Source organism: Malaya genurostris, chromosome 2 (assembly GCF_030247185.1).
Source record: "Malaya genurostris strain Urasoe2022 chromosome 2, Malgen_1.1, whole genome shotgun sequence".
In the NCBI taxonomy this organism is placed as follows: domain Eukaryota; kingdom Metazoa; phylum Arthropoda; class Insecta; order Diptera; family Culicidae; genus Malaya; species Malaya genurostris.
The window spans coordinates 118,976,537-119,001,895 of record NC_080571.1 but is presented as its reverse complement, the minus strand read 5'-3'; the positions used below and the strand labels follow the sequence as shown (position 1 = coordinate 119,001,895).

The following is a 25,359-nucleotide window of genomic DNA, read 5'->3' as shown; positions in this document are numbered from 1 at the left end:
TTAGAATTTTGAAATTTTGCTTCACTGAGCCGTAAAATGAAATGTATAAACGGTTACTGTTCCGTTCCACAGGGATGGTTTTAGAACTGAAAAGTAGTGTTTGTAGAAGAATTTCACAAAGAATCTGAAAATGCAACTCAAAAATATAACACTTTAGCCAAAACAATCGTAATTTGAAAAAGTTTACAAAAACCTTTCCGATTTTTTTTTCGCTTGCGCGCTGCTGTTTCGTATTGAGGTGGTATGAGAAATCCACGGTGGGCTCGGTGGCATTATATCTTGAACAAAAATTACTTATTAAATAATGACACGAATTTACACAGCATTGGGTTTTGTGTTGAAATAAAAACGAGTTGACTACAAGAAAATGGGTATTGTAAGAAATCGTTTATTTTCTAAGCAACTGTCGTTTATGATGCTAGTAATGTCTAACTCTGTTGAAATCAATGCACTGATGTTACTGAAGCAATAATGCTTGGCTGTGTAATATCAAAAAATAAGTATTACTTCAGATTGTAGCAGTTCACTATAGCAAAACTAAAAATTCAACTTTGACAGGCTACTGAATAAAATGAATACAAGCCAAGTATTATAGTTCATGAAGAACATTTTAAAATGTAACAATTATATAACCTGGTGACATAACCAGAATTCAAAAATATATACGTTCATGAAAAATTTATCATTATACTAAATAGAAGAACATAATTTATTTGGTTCAATCTCCATATAAAGCTTGCTTCAGATAGAATTGGAACACAGACAATTGCCTGTATTTCAGTTATTTATTATTGAATTCAAGATATTTTTTTATACAAATGTAGCGTTTTCTTCATACTTTTAAGAAAAAATACGGATAAAATTATTCGTTACGGTTCAACCTCGAAAGAATTCTCGAATTTTTCCTGTAACACGGCTCATTATGCGGCGCACACCTTCTTCGTCCATCGTTTTACCTATCTTATTCCACCAGGTCGTCATCTGATTGATGTCTTTGACAACCTTTCCCTTGAGTATCCTCTTCATGATTGACCAGTATTTCTCAATAGTGCGGAACTGGGGACACAGCTTCAAATGCCCTGCCAAATCATAAATTTTCTTGCAAATTTGTCGCCAAAAACAAATTCCAATTTGGCTGAAACATCCCCCCGAGCCGTTGCCAAGTAAAATTTTTGACCTGGGATTTGCCCGAAGTCAGCCTTGACATAGTTTTCATCAGAAGACTTGGTCAGCACCTGGTCATATAGTTTCCGAGCACGAATTTTGACCACACTATTCTGTTTTAAGGTCCGATTTGGCTGTTTGCTAGCTCGATACGACTTGATTCCTTCCCGAAGTCGAGTTCTCCTCACGGTACTATGGGCAGCACCGAATTTTCTGGCCAAATCACGGTCCGACAGATTAGGATTCCTCTTAATCGTCTTCAGAATCTTACCACACAGTTTCCGGTCGACAGTTCCACTCCGACGAAACTTGAGGCTTCCGAATCGTCGTCAATGTTTCCTTACACCGTTTGATAACGCACCATACGGTATTTCAAGCCACAATGTATTTTCCAAATAACTGTGCACGGAACCACCCGCGATCCCATTTCAACCAGAATATTAGTTGATTTTCTGAATTCGATTGGTTAAAATTTGGTACAACTAATCGATTGTTGTTTTAACTAAACTGTCATTTTTGTTTTTCTATTAGCAGAAACGATGGTTGAAACAACTAATTCAACTGTTTGAAAAAAAATGCTGTCAATTAGTGAGGACACATACCTTTCAATTTCAACAAATATTTTAGTTGAAATAACTGGTGTTGTTATTGAAACAAAATTCTGTTAGTTGAAAAATAAATCGGTTTTATTTGTTTGTTTGTTTGTTTTGAGATCAGTAAAGATCTAAATTCTAAAAAAATACTTCTGATTCGATCGGAAACGATTGATGTAGAAAAACGTTTTAATCAGCAAATGTGCCCGGAGGGGCGAGTAAATTAGCGTAATTATTAAATTTACCTAAAATGATGCCTTCAAACGGTTGAACTAAAGTTATGCACTGATAATTTTAGTCAATTTATATGAGCTTGGGTGGTTGATGCTGGGAATTGGAATTTTGCGACGGCAATTCAAACGCGCCATTCAATCGCAGCGCGTTCTGTGTGTTTGAAACCCTTCGCTCCTGTTACTTTTATGATTTAAATTCATGTTAAAAAGCGTCTTATTGCTAATGCATGAACATCATCTTCGGTATCAAACAGCTGGAAGTAAAACAGTCTGCTGGAAGTAAATAATGATCGAATTTGAAGCATAAAATTTTTGCGCATACCTGAAAGATTACGAGATGATCATTCATAAACATTTCTAATTTTTCAACAAATCTTTTTCATCTCAAACAAGGGTAACTTTATCACAACACCGCTGTTAGGTACACACTTGTTATCATAAAATTCTCAAATCGAATGTACACAATTTCACCAAACGCTTTAACCATTGATGTTGTTTTCATTGACATTTTGAAGATTTCAACCAAAAAAGTTGTTGATTTTGCATTGCGGTTATTGTTTTGCTTTCAACTGTCTCCGGCATTTGACAGCATTCAAGACAACATATTTTTCAACTACTTGAATATATGCAAACCAAAAACCATTTTGGTTGAATCAAAAAGAAATTAGATAAATCAACTATCGCAAAAATCAAAAACTGCGATATCGCAATTTTATGATCGAAGGGTTCTCCGTGTGCATAATTTTTCCCCTTCTTTCGGCTTCCATGTTGATTGTTTACAAAGTACAATTGATTTGCGGAATGTCAAAAATCATACGTGAAGCTGACAAAATTCCCGACACGTGGGCGCCAAGAGCTTCCAAATCCGTCCACCGGGAACGCCACAATATGAGCAAAAGTTTGTTCCAATTCTAAATGAAGCAAACTTTAATTGTATTAGATAATAAAAAACTTGAATAAACATCGTCAAGCAAAACAAAGTCTTGGTATTTCATTTATTGGGGAATCTGACCATTTTTTTTAACAGACTTCGCTTCCCATTCTTAGCATAGCTTCGATTACATAGCTAGTGCTACGATCCTATTGAATAATAGTATAACCACTCTCTACTTATTCGAAGATGACAATGAAAGTCAATTAGAATGGAATATATTGGCTATGAGTGTCCAGCAATTTTTTATTTCGACAGTTTTTTATTCGATAAGGAATTTCGATGAATCTCATTGTCGGGTAGAGTCTGGTGAACTACTGGCAAGGATACCGAAAATACTTGAATGTTTTCTTGTCTTCAATCGTTCTTTTGAAAGAAAATCCATGCTTGCTGCTAAACTCAGAAGTTAGTCAATACATATACATATAACCTCATGTTAGTTAATTATGATATTATTATTATTATTATTATTATTATTCATAGTTCTAGTGTAATAGTAATATCTAACAATAACGATTAAATTAGCATATAGCTTGCTCAAGGAAAATTATTTCAGTTCCAGCTTACTTCCACTGACACATTTGATTAGCAACAAACACATTACTATTTGGATTTCCTCTTGCAGAAATTATTGCGATATAAAGAAGGTACGTATTCTATAAGTAAACTCGCAAAAAGGAACCTTTATTTTAACACGCGAAAGGTAATGGGTATGGAATGTTGTCGTAAAACTATTTATTTTTCCGGCAAACGGCTTTTGTAACAGAAAATATTTAGTTTTGCTTATATTGAAACGTTAGTGAAAAATTGATCAAAAGTGATACTTCATCCAAGATGTCAGGCTTAACATTCATTTGAGAATAAATTATTGTTAAAAAAGATTGTTTGAAACTCAATCGTGCAATCCACTTTGAAAAACTCGGTGCACTGCATATATGAATACACAGATCTATGGCATACGTACCAAATAAAATGTACGTAATACACAAATTACCAACACAAGTTAACTTGGTTTACTCTTGATCCTTAAAGGTGACAAATTTGCTCTGGGAATGTAATGAGAACCTCAATTCACCAAGAAAGGTCATTATAAGTATTTCTCTTAAGCTGCAAAATCTTTGGTTTGTTTGTTTTTGCCTTTCTCATATAGAAAGGTTATGCAATCACTGTGAAACCCGACTTTTGAACCGAGGCCCGGAGGGCCGAGTGTCATATACCATTCGACTCAGTTCGTCGAGTACGCAAAATGTCTGTGTGTGTATGTGCGTATGTGTGTATGTAACGTTTTTTGCACTAACTTTTCTTGGAGATGGCTGATCCGATTTCCACAAACTTAGATTCAAATGAAAGGTCTTGTGGTCCCATACAAAATTCCTGAATATCATTTGGATCCAACTTCCGGTTCCGGAATTATGGGGTAAAATGTGCAAAAAATTGTGAAAATAAGTGCACTAACTTTTCTCAGAGATGGCTGAACCGATTTCCACAAACATAGATTCAAATGAAAGGTCTTGAGGTCCCATACAAAATTCCTGAATATTATTTGGATCCGACTTCCGCTTCGGGAGTTATGGGGTAAAATGCGCAAATAAAATAAAATATATGTTCTAACTTTTCTCATAGATGGCGCGACCGATTTTCACAAACTTAGGTTCAAATGAAAGGTCCTGTGGTCCCATAAATAATTCCTGAATTTCATGCGGATCCGACTTCCGGATCCGGAAATATAGGGTAAAGTGGGTTAAAAATTGTATACCATCACTGAAAATGGGGAAAAACCTTAAATTTTTTTCTAATTCAACCTCAAATGTTTTCCAATTGATAGTTTTTATCAGTAGACGGTCGAACAAAACGATTTCGGTTATTCTTTTAAGAATCGAAGAAAATTATTTTGAAGAATACCACAGTATTATATATGATAGTATGATTGATATGAGAAAGGCATCATTACACCACTAGGTGGATTAAAACAGGTTTTTTTTTATCAAGGACTTAAAGTTTTATAAATACTTGTTTGATTGTTTTTGCTGAAACTTCTTCGTATAGTATTTTTTGAATACCTGATTGATTTCCTGGTTTTTGGACACCATTTTTGGTTTTCGAGTTACAAAGATTTGAAAAAAACAATGCATGCAAAAGTACATCCATTTTTTTGAAAAGTCAGTATTGAGTCGAAAGATTTACTATTCTCAAGATGTATGTCAAGATTCATCCAAATCGGAGTATGTGAAATCTGATGACTTGCTAACAAATTCCTGCAGAACTAGAAAAGCTAGAACTAGAAAAAAGTAAACTTACGGTTAATGAAGCTAATTATATGACTCGTTTTTCATGCTTTGAACAGTAAATTTAAAAGATATTTGACGCTCATTTCTTGTACATCTAAAGAGATGCAAATTTACATGATTTTTTCGTGTTGTGTGGAATTGTTCAAAACTTACCGTGAAATGCAATGAACGCTACAAAGTCTATTAATTCATCCAACAAACTAAAATGCTTATACTTTCTCATTCATTCTAAAAATAATTTTTATGCTATTGTACGCATGAGTAAATGTATAATCAGTTTTACATTTCCTTTACGCACTTCACGAAGTCGTGTGTATCTAACAAATTACGGCACGTGTTGTCTGTTGATCTAATAGCATTTATAGCGCCCTGGTATGCACATAACTAACTGGAAGCAGTCGTACTATACTGCATTTGCTGCCTTCATTCGAATGAAATGTAACGAATATGGTTTATCATGTATCGCGTCGTTGTTACACCGCATCTCGAGGTCCAGTCATGTGTTAACCAGAAGTAACGACTAAGACCATTGCGTGTGTTACCATGCAACAACAGCACAGCCAGACAAAAGTCAAAGACTCTTTGTTCAAGTTAATCCCTGTTTCAGTAGGTGGTATATAAATTGTAATCATCATTAAGAAAGTGACACATCGTACACAAAAGTTTCAGGGTCAATGGTGATGGTCTTTGACACACTACACTGCTCGCCGTATGGATTATCAGAATCCTCCTGAATACCTGACAGGCAGTGAGTGGTACCTATTTTTAAATTGTAGATGACGTACAAAGGCGATACCGTATCAAATTTTTACTGTACTTTGGTCGAAAAAACAATTCTCATGACTGCTCCAAACGTTAAACACGATTGCAAATTGATGCGCAAAATGAGACCTTTTAGTCACAGACCATAAACGGAAAACGCATTTTTTCGAATTCGCGAAAACAAACTGCTTCTCGAGTGGCTGGGCTTGTTTTGAACGTGATCTGCATAAACAACATTCGGTAAACAAACCGGCCATCGCACATTGCCGCTTCGGATGAACGCCGAGCGTCGCGGACTGGCTCGAAGTGAGTACCGCGTTGTTTGATCGCGACGACCAACGCGGGTTGGCTGAGCACCACGTGAATGCCAAGTTCATAACATAGCCGCAGCCGTTGATTCCCCGCAGTTCTCGACTGAAACTCGAACAGTGAACAACGGAAAACCTACGGCACTAGACGTGCAGTCGAATAAAATAAGTGAATAAAAGAGACTGGATAAATTTGTTTCTATTAATACACTCGGAAACCGGTTCAACAGCTGATTGTTCGCGGTGACGAAATAAGTTCAATAGCCAAGTGGCAGTGCAGTGGTGCAGTCTACTAAGGGGCTTCTCGATACGCCGGAATAAGAGTTTTAAAACTAAGCAGACGCCCTCGGTAGTGCCTTTAAAGGTATGATGTCTACAGCATGGACGATTAACCAGAATCAAGGTCTTTGTTGAGATTGTTTTTCTTTTTTTTTGTGAAATAAAGAACCGACAGCAACATGTGTGGACAAAAGGATTAAATTTGTGTGACTCAGCCCGAACAGCTGTACGGCTTCCCAGCAGTCTGTTATCGGCAACGAAAGTGAAGTTTTCTTTGTGCATGTGTGCTAAGCAGAACGTTGTTCATGATTGAAATCATGATATTGCATAAAAACGGGTTTCATGGCAAAAACTTGTTTTACCATATGGTGAAGAAGGATGGCGGATCAGAATATGTTTTGTTTTTTTTTTCTTCTCGAAGACGCTATAACTGGGAACCAGTAACGAGCAAAATTGCTACAGTGCATCCGTACCGTATCTCAGCCGGTTCTGTGCGGTTACCGGTAATCTTTGTTTTCGGTTCGCGGTCAATGCACTACCGTTGCTATCAAAATGTTTTGAACGATACTTTCCATTAGCTGACCTACATTAAAAATTATCAATGTAGGAGCTTTACGTGATTAAAACTCCTGCAATTGGTGCAAACGTGGGATAAAATGATACCATGAAGAGTATTCGTTCGAAACAAAAAAAAAAGAACAAGTATTGAAACTAAAAATCATTTGCTATTTTAGTTGCAAACAAGTTTGGGAAGGTTCGGGAGATATAGTCAATTTATTCGATCTAACTTGCCAACTGCAACACTAAGAACTTTAGGTGCAAGTCCACATTTATCTATAATTTCGCTTCAAATGCGAAAGTCACTGTATGCTGATCGGAGGTCAACGGGGTTTAAGCCACCGTTCTCTTCTGACGGAGCCTTGGTGCCATGATTTTTATGATCCATGCACATACATTTACGAGCCCTGCAAGTACGTTTCTACACTCTTGAAAAAAAAAATTTACGCTTGATGTAAATTCAAGCATGCCGTAATTTCTTCGGTGATGCCATAATATTACATCTACTAACATGTAAAAATAAATTTTGCGTCTGTATCGATGTAAACTTCAACTAAATTAACAGTGAAGTTAATGATATGACTTATCTTTACATGCTTTGAATTGTGAATGTAGGTAAATCGCGACGCTCCTTTTATGTGCATCTATTAAGATGTAAATTTTTCTAAGTGTGTAGTATTTTGTATAAAATACTTTTGCCTCCATAGAAAAATAATGGTTTCGTATATTTCATTTGAAATATTCTTCATCTGCTCATTTATATAGAAATTCGTGAATTCTGAATGCGAGAATGAATTAGGTTATTTTTTTATAATCTCGACTAAAGAAGACAGAGTATTCCGGTAAAAGCGTTCTACATCGATCCCAACATGTCGTTGTCGGAAGGGGCGAAGTTAGAACTATAAATTATAGTCTGGATTTCCCAAACACTATTTATTAAATAGTTTTTGTATAGAACCGCTAAATGTGCTCTATCCTAGTGTGCTCTATCCTAGTTATAAATTTACGCTTCATAGGGTAAGGGCTCCCTATTTCATCTCAGCTCCAATTTCCATCTCATTCCTTCACCTCATAACTTTGAACATTAATCATATCTTTAAACGTACCAGAACTAAACTGTGGAACGTTTTAAAACATTCAACGATCGCTTTTTGCATTTAAAATAAACTCACTTTTTGATTCAGGAACCACTTTCGTCTGAAGTTTTACAATTCATCATGTTTCTACATATTTACTAATCGATTCGTTTCAAAACATGATCACTATTTCACATAATTACACCACTATTCAATTTTGGATGACTTTATAGTTGGTAATGTTCACTTTCCACTTGTTTATTCAACGATTAAAGACTTCTGAAATTACCTGATAAGCAATAAAAGCAATGAAAAATATGAGATGAAGGTTTTTCACTTAATTCACTTGATTGCGCTTTGTTTTCATCTCATTTAGTATCGCAAGGGTGCCAAGTTTTCTCATAATGTTAAATAAAAAAAACATATTTTTTCATCTTTAAATTCTCATCAACAAGTATTTTCTGGTATCCGTGACATTAGTTTAATTATATCATTGATATTTATATATAAATAAAACTGTTTCGGATTCTAATATTACCAAATAGAGCGTGTTAAATACTAATCAAATAACCATTGTGGCAAATCTAGTAGCACTGGTTTCTTTTCACTATACGTCACCATAACACTGTTAAATGTGTGTATTTCATCGGCTGTGTACAGAGATGCCAGATATTTTCATAGAAAATATGTATCTGCCCTATCTGTTTTCACTAATAAAATTGATCAAATTTCAATTCAAATCAAATTCAAATTGATTTTAAATTTTAATATAAATGTTTATCAGAGTTCATCATCAAACATTTGCACAAAAGATTTCCATTTTAACGTGTGATTTGTCCGTTGATTAATAAACTTTTAAAGAAGTACTGTAATCAAGTACTAATAAATACTCAGAGAGAAAAGTCTAACGTTTTACTTCTCACTTTTTATGAACCTTTACAAATCTGTATTAATTTTAGAAAATCTGAAATCTGATTTAACGAACGCGAACGCAAAAATCTATACAATACAGATAAATCTGTATGAATGGCACCTCTGGTTCTACATTTTGTTTTTAGAAGGGCTAAAGGCTAAATAGTAACAAATTTTTTTTGTTTTTTTTTTAATTCTCCAAATTAACTGCAATGTAAAATTTTAAATTTGGAACGAAAGGTAATAAAAACGATCCAAAAAATTTTAAACGTCGAAATGATTCCAAACTGTTTTTTTTAATATCGTGTGTTGTGTCATAGTTGGCATTAGGCCCTTTTTAAGGAAAATTCTGACATTTTGAACCTGAGAGTGTAATAGTGCAATATTTTGGTTTTGATTACTGTCGCCATTGCTAATTTATGGGATGAATAAAGTACCAACGATAGGATGAATACAAAACTTTTGAGATGAAATTAGGAGCACAGTAGTGAACATATCAGAAGTGTTTTAGCTGATTTTTTAATTATTATTTTAATTTCCAAGGAATGTGAATCAATTCCCAATGTGGAGCAAGGCGAATTAAGCAGAAATATGAAAAAATCGTACACATTTATTTCACCCTACAATAACATTAATTTCAAAATCGAGTGCTTGCTTATGTCAATTTCAACAAATCATGAGCTGATCCAAAACAAGCTCTAAAAGTGTATATATAGTGTCCGGTTCTGTCTTAGGGTGTAGCCAGCTCGACGGACCTGACGTAACTTTTTGTGACTATGGTGATTATCATAATAAGTAGATTTTTCATCTTCAGTGACAATACGTTTCTAAAACGACTTGTTTCTAGGCAAATCCAACCATTTTTTTAGCACCCAATGACATAAGGTTGCCGTAAGTACTTATCGCGTCTATCACACTTAACCCGTTCGAAATATTCATGAAACGTCGATTAACGGGTAAAGTCGCTAATAGAACAAACAAACAAACGTCGATTTACCAATCAACTCTACCCCGTAAGTAAATGATAGGGATCGGGCCAACTTTACTAATTTAACATGGTGTTTCGGCTTATCAGTGCATAACAGTTTATAATGGACAGTTATGCCACTTCGTAGTTCAACATAAACCGCATAGCACACGTAGAGCTCATTGTCCATACCGATGTTCTGAATGTATTTTTTTTCATATCTAAGCATATTGGCAAATTACGCAAATGTTCCTTACTACTTCACTCTGATTTACCTTGGAAAACCCTGTTTTAATCCACCTAGTGGTGCAATGATGCCTTTCTCATATTACTCATAACATCATAAATATTACTGTGGAATTCGCTAAAACAACTGTTCATTGAATAGAAATAGGAAAGTAGGAACCGGAAGTAGTATCTACAACAAATTTAGGAATTCCGTATGAAACTATAAGATTTTTCCTTTGAACCTATAAGTTTGTGAAAATCCATGTGGCCATCTTGAAGAAAAGCGAGTGAGACCCTTTTGCAGTTTTTAATCACCATTTCCAATTCTTCCAAAACCGGATTCAGATGACCGGAATAGCCGAAGTTGGTTTGTTTGCCAGCAACAAATCTGACCTACAAATTGGAACTGTTTTGAACCTAGTTAAACCTAGACTTACTATCTCATGCTCTATTTCGATTAAATCAATTAAACAAAATTTAACAAACGAAACGAACTTGCGTTTCTGTTACGTTTGCATATAAAAGTCAAGCTAAACAGCAGAAATCAGCAGCATAAAACATGTGGTAGGATTATTACATTTATTATTATTATCGTTATCATTACAACACCGGCACGGTATTACTGCACTGTTGGCTGTGAAAATTGCATATTTTTTTCAAATAAATTTGAATTCAATGACATTCGTTCATTCTTTCAATCGCACTTATCATAGAATAGCTAAATTTTTTATCAACCGCAGTACCGTCTTTTTCCAATATCACACACCATTAGCAGAGATCCGTTACCGTTTCGATTCCTTCATAGCGTGTATGAAATAGAACAAAGCACACATCGTTTGTTTTGTGTTTTCTTCTTCATTCGGTGTTGTACATATAGTCAATCTATATGGCGATTTGAAAAGTTTGACACTCATCGCCCTGTAACTGCGGAACCGGAAGTCGGATCCGGATGAAATTTCACAGTATTTTTAAAGATAATATGAGCTTTAATTCAAATCATGATTTGTGGAAATCGGTTCAAGCATCGCAGAGAAATCGAAGTGAGTTCTATTTTTGGAGTTTTCCTTCAACCCTTTCGGTGCTTCCGGAACAGGAAAAGGGGGGACCAGAAGTGCCGAATTAAGTTATTTATGCCCACAAACTAACAAGCTCTGCAAACTAGAATAATTTATCAGACAGTTTTATGGGATTTGTACCTGTTTTTGACCATCGTTTGTGGAAAAATACTCATGAAATTGGAAATTCTCCACTTATCACGCTTTAGTTCCGGAACCAAAGGACGGATCTGGATGAAATGTTCTAGAAATTTTTAGGAAACTATGAGACCTTTCATTTGAATCTTGGATTGTAAAAATCGGTAGAGCCGTTTCAGAGAAAAATGAGTGCACACTTTTTCTCTAATTTTCACATCTGGAACCGGAAGTTGGATCCAAATAAAATTCAATAGGCTATGGGACTTTTAATCCTTTTATTTGAATCTAAGTTTGTGGAAATCGGTTCAGCCATCTCTGAAAAAAGTGAGTGCATATTTTTCCATTTTTTGGAACATCCTGTATCACCGGAATCGGAAGTCGAATCGGGATGAAATTCAATAGCAGGCTATGGGACCATGAGACCTTTCATTTGAATTTTAGTTTGTGAAAATCGGTTCAGCCGTCTCCGAGAAAAGTGAGTGCATATTTTTGTTACATACATACACACATCCACACACACGGACGGACACGCACACAGACATTTGCTCAATTCGTCGAGCTGAGTCGAATGGTATATGACATTCGGCCCTCCGGGCCTCGGTTAAAAAGTCAGTTTTCACAGTGATTGCATAGCCTTTCTATATGAGAAAGGCAAAAGCACCGATATACACTCACAACTAAAAAAATGCAATCTAGCAAACGGATTCCGACTCATTTGTACGATCTACTCGAAACTAATTAGTCGCTATGCCTTATTTAGGAGGCAAAAGTGGCAGCGTTGTCGGGCAGCACACGAATCAGAACGAACGATGCGGCGAATGCACATTAGTCAAGTTTCCAAATGCGCGTGGCTTATTGATAAGAACCAATAGTTATTCTGAACTGTTCCTTTATATTCTTCCGACAATAAAGATTTCCGATGAGGAAAAAAACGTCCCGGATCGTCCCGGAATAGTGCGAATAGACATTAAATCACACAGCCTTTGAAAGCACTTGTAATTGACGAAACCTTTTATCCTCAGGACCACAAAAGTAGCGTAAAATGTAACGAGACTTATTTTCCTTTGTAATTTAGGATTATTAACGGCGATTGAAAATTTTTGTGTAGAAAAAGACTACTAGTTTTATGCAGAAAGCCCACTCAAAAAAAAACTACATTTGTGTACACAACTTCAGTTGATTTTTGAGACGTATATGAGTCTCTACTTGATTTGAAGCGAATGCGCAATGCCTTCATCAACTTGCTAACGAAAGTAGTGATGACTTCCAACCAGAGATTTTTATAGTTGTGGGATCTTATTAATCAGTACACATAAAAATGTTAAACTCCACATCTAATCAGGTGACCTAATCCTACATACGGGAGACGGGTGTAGCGTAATGGGTAAGTCGATGCCTTTCACGCAGCCCACCTGGGTTCGATTCCCAACCCCGCACATAGGGTCAGAAAGTTTTTCTGGCCCGAAGAGGCGAATGACCTTAGGGTTGAAACCTCTATAATCGGAACCAAAAAAAAATCCTACATATCATGAAATTTCTAAAGATTTAACTTGTCAAATGACGGAATATTCCAATTGTGATGCATTTATGTTGAATTAGAATGAAGTTTACTGGTTTCCAATTTAATTTACATTCGACTAGCAAGTGCGGCTGTATGAATTTATATGCAAGTTTTTATTGTAACTTATTCATTTTGGAATTATTATTGTCATTTTGTTGTATTATTGTCATTTTGAAATCTTATTTCAAAATCAAAATATTGTAAAATATATGAAAGAATTGTTTTGTTTTTGTAATTCATAATTTTCGATTAATTTTCCAATTATCAAAAAGCGACCTTTTCAGCATAATTTTTTTATTGACTGCTCAATTGATTATCTGAAACTTCCTTTTGGACATCGTTTTTCAAACTATTAACAATTTCCGAATTTCAATGATTTGGACAAAATACATGCAAATGTTACAAACGTCCTTTAAAAAAAAACAATCTTTTCATATGTGCAAAACAAATGGTTTTTCATACTTAAAACATGGGCAAAGTTTCATCTAAATCGAAGCCAATTGGTTCTAATTTTATAACCTTTTCAGTTGTTAGTTTTAGTCTTTAGTCTTAGTTTTGATTCAAAATCAAACTTCACGGAATCCGAATACCAATCAAGCATCTCACCTCTCAAACGAGTTATGACATATTTCAAACAGATGACTGAATGTAACTTAACAAATGTACCCAGTTGAAAAAAAATTGGTGTTTTTCTGAATTTAAATTCAGACCTAATATTCTGGAATTTAAATTTGCGTGCACTGCTACGCTTTACTCATGTGCATCTTAGTGTCAGGATTTTTCCAAACTTTGTGAGCCAAAGGTCTTCATTTTTTTATAATCTGTAAAAATAAGCAATAAGAGATAGTTGGTTACACTTGCTAAATACTATACATAGACTTCATTTTGTTTTGTTTTAACCCATTATGCTATAGCGTATGATATTTTAAACGCAAAACTATTTATCTTTAAATACATGCTTAGTATACTACCGCTCTACTTATAATTATCCCATATCGTATATGATTTCCTATATAAATGGTACAATTATGCGTAGAACGACGGTATAGAAGTTCAATAACTGACAGATTCACTAGAACTTAAACTGATAATATATACTTTCATTTTAATTTTGTACCTAAAATGCTCTTAATTTTCAACGTTTTACCTTGTAAAGTTGACACAAATGACTGAGGTAAAAGAAGCAACATACTTTGATAGTTTTATTTTCGCAATCAGTAGTAATACATGTTTATAATCTTTTGACAAACCATTGCCAGAGATTTAAAATAGTTATTTCTATAACAAAATCCCAAAAATATATGTTAGACAATAAAAAATATATTATGCCTTTTTTATACTGTGCAAAATATATTATTCTTTTATTTCGATAATTTCTGACAATAATTTGGGCTCATTTTTTTAGATATGACACTAAATCTCAACGTTTCATACAATTTCAAGACTTTCGGCATAAAAAAAATCCATTTTGGAAATTTTGCGTACCCCCTCATATCCGATTTAACTCAAATTTCCCATGGAGACTTTTTCCAAGGTGCTAAAACTTTTGAGCATTGCCGTTTTACGAAATTAGAGGTGATCCAGTCTCCGAGAAAATTGCGCGGTAAAAAACAACTGGTTTTGTCGGTTACGTCATTTATGCCATCATATCTCCGGAACGATAAGTCTCTGAGAAAATTGAGCGGTTATAAAATATTCGAAACGTGCACACACATTTTCCGATCTCGTCGAACTGAGTCGAATGGTATATAACACTATGGGTCTTTTAATACTTTTCTATACAGAAAGGCAAGATTGATGTATTTGGTAACATCAGTTCTTTTTGTACAAATTTAACAGAGATCTCATTCTTACTAGTTGTTTTAATAAATTGAGTTTCGTATTAAATTTTGATTATTTTTATCTCTATACCAATTGATATCTACTTCCCGCATACGCATGGCTGCCAGATGGCTGACTAAACGCTGCCAGCTGGAAAAATATGGCTGGCAGACATTCTGGTGACCGACTGCCTCACCGCTGCCAGATATACAACTCAAACGATACAACCGTATCCACCAGGATTTTTCCACATTGAAATCTTTGACATTTTCAGCGAAGGTAAGAAGATGAAAACGCTCGGCTAACTTAGATACAGGCGACTTTGTTTTGTCAAGTTGGATTTGACAACCGTCACTGAATCAATTTTGGTAGCCGTCTGGTGGCCAAGGCTGCCCAGGTACCCAAAACGCTATGCGGGTTAAAATAAAATATTTCCCTATTACAAACAAGCAGCTTACATTTTACACCACATGGCACGTGGTACTGCGTATTAGTTCAACCTATATTTTTCTTGAATGCACTGTTCGATCTAAATTAAATAATGATTCATTCTATTTATAATGCCACTTGCTGATCATCGAATCATCCTGCTTTTCCACAGATCTTAACCCGGCACACCTACGACTACGCTCAGCGGACAAAGAATTCAATTGATTCTGACATCGTTTACGGGCGGGCAGCAATGACAATAACCGCAGTAGCCGGTGCAATACCGACGTGATCGTTGCACACCCAGCAACCAATCAGTGAAAACGTGATTTCCAATTCAAACTAAAGTGAGACTGATTTGTCTATTGGTTGGTACCGTGCAGAGCCGCTGCGCCCCGAAGCAAAGTGATTCGCGTCGCGGAAGTGTGCACCAGAAAGCGATCCGAGCCTGACCGCGTATGGTGGTTGGGTAGCGATGAATAGTAATTGAATTTCGCGAAGAAAGTCGCCAATCAAGCTTGAATTGCGGTCAATAGGGAAGAATTGTTCAGTCGACTGGAAAGGTCACGCGAGAATTGCACATTCTGTGATCACTTGAGCGAATGGAATAAGAACGAAAAAGAAAGCCGCAGCTGAGTGAAAGATAAGCAACAAGTTTTAGAATAGTGCAATTTTGTATAGTGTTTGCAAACTCCGGTGAAAACATGGCGGTGGTTTTGGTGATTAAAATTATTTTTGCTGTAAGCATTTTTGTCGGGTGTTCGGACAGTGCTAACATTTTGGCAATATTTCCCGTGCCTTTCAAGGAACACCAGTTATCGTATAGACCGTTAATAGAACAGTTGGCTAACAGAGGCCACCACATCACACTTCTGACTACAGATCCGATTGATCTTCGCATAACCAGAAATGGGTCGCTGGCGAAAAGTATCGAACAAATCGATTTGAGTTTTGTCTATAATTTGCCGATTCTAGAAGACTTATACAAGACAAATCTTGGAGCTCGAAATATGCTCCGGAATGTGTTCAACGTAATGAGAAAGATATCCGAAGCCGAACTCAAGCACCCATTGGTGCAAGAGTTGATCCAGGGAAGCGCAAAGTTCGACATCGTCATGGTCGAATGGTCCGGGGTGAGTTTGATGAATGCCTTCGCTCATCACTTCGATGCCCCGTTGGTAGGAATTTCGAACGGTGGAGCATACATCAACGCTCATGAGGCACTAGGCAATCCAAACCACCCCATTGGCTACCCGAGTATATTTATGCCGTTCACCGAGGATTTAAGTCTTCTACAGAGGATTTCCAGCGTGTTTTTTACCATTTGGTATCGGTAAGTTTGATTTCCGGTCAGCTAAAAAATTTCAAACATTCTAATTTATCATACTGTTCATATGTTTCATAACTTCACAATAGCAAACCTATAATTATCGATATTGACACCACGGCCCAGGTCAACCTCGACCTTTTACGTTCTAAATTGCGACACCGCCGGTTCTGACTTATTAGCCGCACGTAATTAAAAAGCGGTCCGATTAGTACTTGAACTAGTTGTGTGTTACTAACCGTGCACAAGCCGCATATGTGCCACATGCAACTATATTTTACTGATGATGATAAGTAGCTCTAAGTAGCCTACGATTACATGTGCATTGCAACTGATAAGGTTCGATTAAGTTTTATTAAATAGCTAACAAGTGTTCGCGATGCGATACCCCGTTGTTTTGTGGTAAAATCATATTTTCAAAAGATTGATAGATGCGACTAAAACTTTCCACGTATACTACTCTCTCATCATCCCACTTAGACTATGACTTCACTAAACTAACAAACAGATCATTTTACCTACGTCTCACACACTCAAGCACTTGTCGATAAGTACAGAAATCATCATTACCCTTCTGTCAACAATCGTCTAAGCCGTTGACGTCAGACAAACATTATTCAATCACTTTCGTTCTCTTTACAGTTTCTACTACTACACTGAAGAGATTCCCAAGCAGAATCTTATCGCCAGCGAAAACTTTGGCTCCGATCTTCCCGATCTTTTTGAGATCGAACGAAAAGCGGATCTGCTTCTAATCAACTCCTACCAAACGCTGGGGAATGTTCGTCCTGTGGGACCGACCACCATTTATCTCGGTGGAATACACCGGAAGCAGAGCATGGTGAACGAAATGACGGAAGATTTAATCCATTTTCTGGAGCACTCTCAAGAACCGATCGTTTACGTCTGTCTCGATCTGGATCCAGTAGCTGACGCTTATCGTTTGGAGAAAATCGTCAAAGCACTGGAAACATTAGATGCCACGATCGTTTGGAACTGGAATCAAGGCCAGCACGTCAATACGTCCGCTCGAAATTATCAGTCATATCATCTACCCCAGGAGGATATTCTTGGTGAGTGAGATTGCGTAAATATCAGCATAAATAAGTAGTCAATAAAAAAAGATAATATACGAACTTTGTTCGGCGCACAAACAAGGAAGCGGACAGGCTTGTCCTTGGGTTTTTGCATACCTATCAAACGCGCATTACCTAGGGTAGGGTGCCTTCAAGAATCATATCCCATTTTCCATCCAATGTTTATTCGACGCTGCTATCTAATCGAAAAGAAGCGGTTTAAATTCGGAAACTATACCCCCCCGTGCCTTGAATACAATCAAAAGAAGCATGTTTTTGCAATCGGTAGTATCGCTAGCAAAATAGCACAGATAGCCTTGAAACACGTTTTCTTGGCACCTTTTTTCTCTTTCACAAAACCAACGGCTGAATTCGTAACGTCATCGCTGTTTGTTTTGTTTTTGTTTTTGTTTTTTTCTACCCATCGGTTACCGTTGAAAACCTGTTTACGTACGCCGTGAGCCACCGGTTGGTTGAGCTTCGGAGGCCTGCTACGCACATTCCATATCAGCTAGAGTGGGCTTGTTGATATCGAAGATTACATTTCCTGGTACAGCTCGATTTGCTCGTATTTTGATTTTAGAAACAAAAATATTCGATTATGTCTATCTATCATCATTAAAAGATTTTACTTTCACATTAAGCGATTACAGAAACATAATTGAAATTATATAGCAATTTGATCGGGAACAATTTCAACATTGATTTCTAAAACATTTAAATTTAGGGTACTGTCCCGGGTTGACGGTTCAATGCATAGGACACTGGTCTTATAAACCAGTTGTCGTATGTTCAAGCCCCGACTTGGAAGGTTTCGTAGTGTCAGTAGAATCGTAGCACCAGCCATGCACTGGTTCTGTACACTCTGAATCGGCTGCGAAGTCTGTTGAAATAGAAGGTCAAATTGCACTACAGGAATGTAATACCAAGGCTTTGCTTGGTTAAGTGAGCATTTTTTCTAACCCGACCTGTACCCGATCGAAAATAAAAAACTTTTACCCGTACCTGATCCGAACCCGAGATTAATATTTCTTCCCTCCGACCCGTACTCGATAACAAAATAAAAAAAATTACCCGAACCCGAAAAAATTCCTAGACCCGAATCAAAACGAAGCCTGACCAATTTTTTCCAACCCGAACTTGACCCGTACCCGTTGAAAATGAAAAAATCGGCACCCGAACCCGATCCGAACCCGTCAAACCTATCTTTTTTCTGTACCCAAGCCCGACCAATACCGGTCGGGTTCGGGTTCGAGTCGGGTTTCGGGCAGAGTTGCTAAATGTCACTATCAACGAGCAACTTTGCACGACGAAGATTGGAAAGTTTATGTCACTGGATTGTTGCCAACCAGGCTCTACCAATCATCATATATTGAGTGTCTGAAAGCCGATCTGTCATAACTTAAATTCTCTTGATATTATACTCACAACGCTCATTGATTGCCGATGCGATTGATATTATCTTCATTTCTTCTGTCACTGCTAGATTACGATGTAACTAAATATTAATCAAGCAGCATAAACATTGAATTAAATTCATGTACACCAATAAACTCCAAAATCCGATGACTTTTTACAAAGAACAATGAACTTTATCAATTTATGTTTATGTTAGTACTCTCATGGAATTTTTTTACTTCAACAGGGAATAGGAGAATGAGAGAGAGAACAAAATGCGTCACCTGTCTTTGACTACTATACTTCTACTTGGTCATTGAATTATGGAGTATCTCATTTGACAGACACTTTGACCGTACCGATTACAGTTGACGATGATTTTGGTCAGTCTGTCAAGGTCATTTGACATGACTGAAAATTTGCAGCTCTGGTTTCGGGTATAAATACCCAAAAACCAAACCATCTCTAACGGATAGGAATATATCTGGATAAATCGAAGTTTTGCACGCTTAAATTTAAATACCGATATCAGTCTCTGAAATCTCGGCAAGTAATTTTTAAACGAATTTGCAGCAAAATATGACGTTTATTTACTGCGGTTCCTTTCAGTACTTCTACAAATCTTTCTTATCGCTGATCTTTCGGTACACAGAAAGAAAAGATGAAACTTACACGACATGTGAACCGATAGTACTATGAAATAGACAGTTGAAACGAAAATCTGATTTAAAATCATGATTGATGTAAAACTACATTAAAATTTATTAGTTTTTCATTGAACAAGACTGTATATTTACAAACCGCTTCGTTTTGTAATGTAAATATCCATTCAATTGCCTGCTCCCAATATGTGCATGAAAATAAAATATTTTTATCTGTGTAGAATTGACATTTTCGGTAGTTCAGCTGTTAAAAACTCGTCGAAAGATATAATAATTACTGAGTGGAATTAAGTTTTGTGTGAAATGTGGTTAAACTATTTTATTATTGAGTCTTGTTTGGGCTAGAAATTCGACTGGTCTCTTGGAGTTATTTGAAACCAGTTGAATCAGTACCTCGCCCTTTCAATGAAAGAACTACCAGAACTTCAAGACCAGGGGCTAGGAGGTGAGGCCGAAAATTGTTTTTCAGAGATCGGAATGGGTAGAGCGCTTGTTAAACGTAGCAAATAACATGAAACCATATGTTGAGTATAATAAATTTCGAGATAAAAAACATACCAGCACCTTTCACATTCGTGCCCACCTGCTTAACCCTTATTTCTTTCACCGAGATCAAGCAGAGTCTTCAACAAGTTGAATTTAATTCAATCCAACCCAAGAGCATTATTGTTACATGACAAAAGAGCTTTTGAAAACTCTATCACTGAAAAGAGACTCTCAATAGCATCATTGATTGGAGGATACTCGCGGATAATTCTCGGCGTAGGAACGAATTCTGAGCAAATTTCCGTAGCATAGTCAGTTAACGATCAATTCGAGTAATTGTCAGCGTTAGGTAGTATTCCAAATAGTGGTTCGTGGTATATCTAGACAAGCTTTTATTCAAATGTTTGACAATTTAATTTACATTAAGCACAAGAGCAAGTGATGTCAAGCAGTCAACACTTTTGGTCAAGTTACATAAAATATTAACAGAATTTGCTATGCATCTGCTACTGCATCTGTTTTATCAGGAAATACTACCTAGAACCCGATCAGATGCACATAACAAAATCATAACACAAGTATATCAACAGTTGATATGTATAACAATTTGTGTTATTTTGAGATATTTAACAAATAATGAAAACAGTTGAAAGTTAAAACTTATGATAACAATATAATAACAAAATCAGTTATGATGTTTTATTTTCATTTGCAAGACTCATGATAAAGTTCATTAATTGAAAAAATAAGTTCTTCCGTTTCTTCATATCGAAATATAATGATCAGAATATCAAAGAACTAAAAGAAGAAACCAGATCACTAAATAAATCAATCATTTAATTTAAAAAATCCTTCTACAATTTTGGATTAGAACGATGCTAAAAGTTGGCTGTGATATAGTTTTTCTGTGTTAAGTTTGCTATTTAATTTTTTACATCTATTGTTATAAATTTTTGCTTTCGGACTTCTGTAGTTATATAAAATTCATTAATAATTATGATACAAACGTTTCAAAATCTGTTACGATTTTGTTCCCGCTAGTATTTTTTGTTATTTTAACAGCTTACCAGCCAAAAATATTTAAAAATTTGTTACAAAATATTTCTGAAATAAAATACTCCGGTTGTTATAATTCTGTTATTACCATCTGATCGGGAAGCAGCCCCGACTTGGACGGATTCGTAGTGTCAGTAGAATCGTCGTAGCACCAGCCAGCCTGTACACTCTGAATCGGCAGTGAAATCTGTTGAAACAAAATTCCACTACATGAATTGCTTTCTTTACCTCGATACAGACGCAAAATTTATGTTTACATGTTCGTAGATGTAATATTGTGTCATAACCGAAGAAGTTACGGCATACTTGAATTTACGTCAAGCGTAAATTTCTTTTTTTCTAAGAGTCTAGCATTCAATCAAAGTTAGGTCATATTTTACCATCCAGATAATTTGTTTCAATGATTAAGTTGACCCTTGTTTTTGTAGTTCACTTCTACTAGAGTAACTACAGAATGGCTTCTAAAAATTTCATCAAGAACAAAATGCCATTCAATAATTAAAACAACTTATTTTGCCTATTACATATAATTGCGTATAGTTATTGTAAATGAAGAAACTCTGCCAAGATGTCATGGTAAAAATAGTTATTCCCATGGTCTTTATTTGTTATGCACACTCACCCGAGACAAACAATCATTTCTTTATCCAACTGATGAATAGATTAATCTTCCTCATCAGTAAAAACAAAATGAAAATTTCATTCAGAGCAGACAAATACATATAGATTCAAACCGCTCTAGACAAGCCAACTAAGTGCACGAAGGTTAGAACGGAAGACTTTGTTTTACACAAAAACATGTTGATCCGTGCGGTCGGTCGACGTAGAAGCCCCCGTATCCATCGTTTAGCGGTCGATGGGGGTTGCACGGAAGGGAACTTGTTTTGATCAATGCGCTAAGTTGTTACGTCGATGGCGAATCATTCGGTTTCGCTGACAGGCTGGGGGCTCGGCCTGTTGTTGTGCTACTCATATTGCCGCCGTCGTTGTTGTTGTTGTTTACTGTTTACTACTAACGGTGCATAAGTAGTTTGCGTCGTGGGAAGGCAAGCAAATGTTTTTTTAAGTGCTAAGTTACTATTAAGATAAACAACAGCAAGCGTGAAAAACAAACAATTTCGTTACAGTAAATAAAAACATGATATGCTTAACATCTAGTTGAAAATATTGTAACCGGAAACCATGATTTCGGCCGACCACGAACAATGCTTCCGTATCTAATATTCTGTCATTTCAAAGGATAGTTGTTTTTGTCACACGTCACGCCAATATAATTTCGTTATAATGTATTTTCATCCTTTCTTAATTTAATAATAACAGCTCATCCGAAGGTTAAATTGTTTATCACCGACGGCGGTCAGCGAAACATCGAGGACGCCATTCATCATCGGGTTCCGGTGTTGGGAATCAGTTACTCGACCTCACTAGAACATTACCTGCGCCAGATTGCCAAATATGAAACCGGCATTATTTCATTGATTGACTTTGAAACACAAGCAACTATCATTGAAAAACTTCAGGATGTTTTCCAGTTGGATGAGTAAGTATTTCTATATTTACGTAGATTTAAGAAGTTTCATTAATTACTAGATTTACGGCACTTGTCTTTAGTATGTGTAACCTATTTTTTTCGGTGTTTACCACCTTTATTGATGCAGGATTAACAGAAGAAGATTGGTTATTTACTTACAAACGTACAAAAATGTTTGATTTTTCTATTTTCCAACTATAATGAGTTCAAAATTAGGAAAAACAAAAATTTACTTTGGATGAAATTATCATGCCAGCGTCACGAATCTCGTGTACCAACATGGAAGTAGTCCTTTTTCTTTAGACCAAAAATAGAATGAGCACAATTAGCACCACGATACAACGCAGGCGCAACAATTATTAAGTGGCGCAACAATTATTAAGTGAATACGAACATTTCATGTAAGACGTTTATTGAGACGATCAATCCGAAGTTTATTTGATATTGCTATGCAAATTTCAATCAACTGGTACGACCTCGATGGTCATATTTTATGAATTACTCGTAAATTGTTAATCCCGTTTTTTGATAACCTGTCAGACGAGAGCTGCATACGAGGTGCTGGTAATCATACGAGGTGGGATGTAAATTTTTTCAACCATGTTACGTTAGTTGTCATATGATTCCATTTTTACGACACATGAAAATTATTAAGGTCAATAATTGAAACGTCGATCACATGTTTATCCCCTACGAGTTTGAATTTCTTTGAAAATTTACATGGGCTTGTGGAAGAAGTTGTATATTTTTGGGAAAAATTGACTCTTCGAAAAATTGTCTAAAACATTTGCTAGATACATAGCTAATAAATTTACTCGAAAATAAAAAAAAGACTTCCACACACAAAACTGCTCGTTTGTACCGCAAAAAAACGTTTCTAATTTTCTTCTCATCTTTTTCAGTTATCAATCCAACATGAACAAACTGAACCGTCTTCTAGCGGACCAACCGATGAGCTCGCTGGACCGTGCAGTCTGGTGGATCGAATATGTTGTCCGCCAGGAAGGTACCGGGCATTTACGTATTCCGCAGCTGTCGTGGTTCCAGTACTTGATGCTAGATGTCACACTGACGGTTGCTGTCCTCGCTACAATAGTCGGACTGGTGATTGCCTACCTCATCTACCGTGCCATACGTTACTCGAAGAGTCTACCATTTGAAATGGTAACACGCGGTAGCAGAAAGTGCAAACTGATGTAAGCGAACGGAGGTTCGGGACTTCGCTACAACAGTCGCACTTTCTCATAAAAATTAGATTAGCAAATGTAGAGATAAACAACAATCGTTACTATATCGATTTCAATGTTGTGATACCCGCGGATGGGTTGATTCGAATGACTTTGATCCACCTTACAGAAGCTAATAAGTTAGGATTACACGAAATGTGATATTAGAATTAAAATTTAATACTAAGTATTATAATGAAAAATTAATAAATTAAGGAACCGCAATAACCATCAACCCATATTTTTTTGTTTTAGTCTAAAACAAATCCGAGTAATGTGAGAATCACGAAATAAAATTACAAAATTGAGAATCACGAAATAAAATTACAAAATAGCGGAAAATTGATATTCAGATAACAAAAGTACCGTAAAAAGTTCTTGTGGAACTAAACTAAAAAATAACCAAATTTTCAATAAACTTCTAGTACTTGTATATTTGGCAATTTTTAAATTGAACAAAATGTAGGACATGATGCATGAATGAATGGTACCTGTAGAAAGTTTTCGATCCTTATCATTATAGTGAATGCTTGATAGGGTTACAACTTGCACGCCTGGCAGTGTTGGGCTTAGGAGAAGCTGTCAGCCTACCGGACTGACAAACAATATGCCAGATCGCAGTCATTTATATCATTTCATTCGTTATGTCGTAGTCATCTTGAACTCAGCTTAATCGATACCCCGGCAGATTAGAACACTCGCTGATGAGATAGGATTGCGAAATTGAAAAAGTTTATCACGGAGACAGAAGTCGAACTTGCTTACATTGTGAGATAATTGTGAATAACTCAAAACTTATGTCGCTTGCAGGGCTGTTTCGTATTCGAACGACGGTACCCACTCGAAAATTCCAAAGGTGGGTAATTACCCACCTGAAATTTCGAGCGAAAATCAACGGTAATATTAGTATTATTCATAACAATAAGAATCTTTTTATAGTAATTCGGAATCATAAATAAAATCCAAATTATAGAATGCTAGTTCTGAAGGTAGAGCAAAGATGTGAAGACATACCGCAGAAAATGAGACTTTTTTTATTTAACAATATATTTATTAAGATGAGACTTGACAAGGATCATTTGAGCAACCAGAAATCTTTCAGTAACTTAACTTTCTCCTTCCAGCAGAGGAGCCGAGCTTAAGCATCTCATCAATGTAAATCACTCAAGTCTTCGATATACCGGAAAGTACCGATAAAGGTCTTTTACACTTCACTATCCGAACCGGCAAAAGAAGAATGCAGTAGCAATAAGAAAGTAACAACTTCTGGTAGCTTTCACGAATCTAATAGTAA

General features: G+C 36.1%; 2 protein-coding genes across 7 annotated transcripts in view; one reads left to right on the top strand and one right to left on the bottom strand.

Moving 5' to 3' along the window:
• Nucleotides 1–25,359, bottom strand: part of LOC131431618 (serine proteinase stubble) — a 409,964-nt gene that overhangs the window by 73,661 nt on the left and 310,944 nt on the right. The window lies entirely within an intron of this gene.
• Nucleotides 6,368–24,300, top strand: LOC131431620 (UDP-glycosyltransferase UGT5-like). 2 transcript variants are annotated; one of them, XM_058597445.1, is made up of 5 exons: nt 6,368–6,643; nt 15,476–16,636; nt 17,273–17,703; nt 22,629–22,848; nt 23,742–24,300. In XM_058597445.1, the coding sequence occupies exons 2-5, from the start codon at nt 16,008–16,010 to the stop codon at nt 24,037–24,039; spliced, it is 1,578 nt and encodes a 525-aa protein (XP_058453428.1). In that variant the 5' UTR covers nt 6,368–6,643; nt 15,476–16,007; the 3' UTR covers nt 24,040–24,300. The 2 variants fall into 2 exon arrangements, with proteins under 2 accessions (XP_058453428.1, XP_058453429.1); XM_058597446.1 differs by lacking the exon at nt 6,368–6,643 and adding an exon at nt 14,968–15,153.

What these genes read in the sequence shown, in the direction of transcription:
- LOC131431620 (XM_058597445.1), top strand. Translation starts at nt 16,008, where the DNA reads ATGGCGGTGGTTTTGGTGATTAAAATTATTTTTGCTGTAAGCATTTTT. An exon ending in TTTTTTACCATTTGGTATCG is followed by an intron (nt 16,637 to 17,272) that starts GTAAGTTTGATT and finishes TTCTCTTTACAG; the next exon opens with TTTCTACTACTACACTGAAG. An exon ending in ACCCCAGGAGGATATTCTTG is followed by an intron (nt 17,704 to 22,628) that starts GTGAGTGAGATT and finishes TAATAATAACAG; the next exon opens with CTCATCCGAAGGTTAAATTG.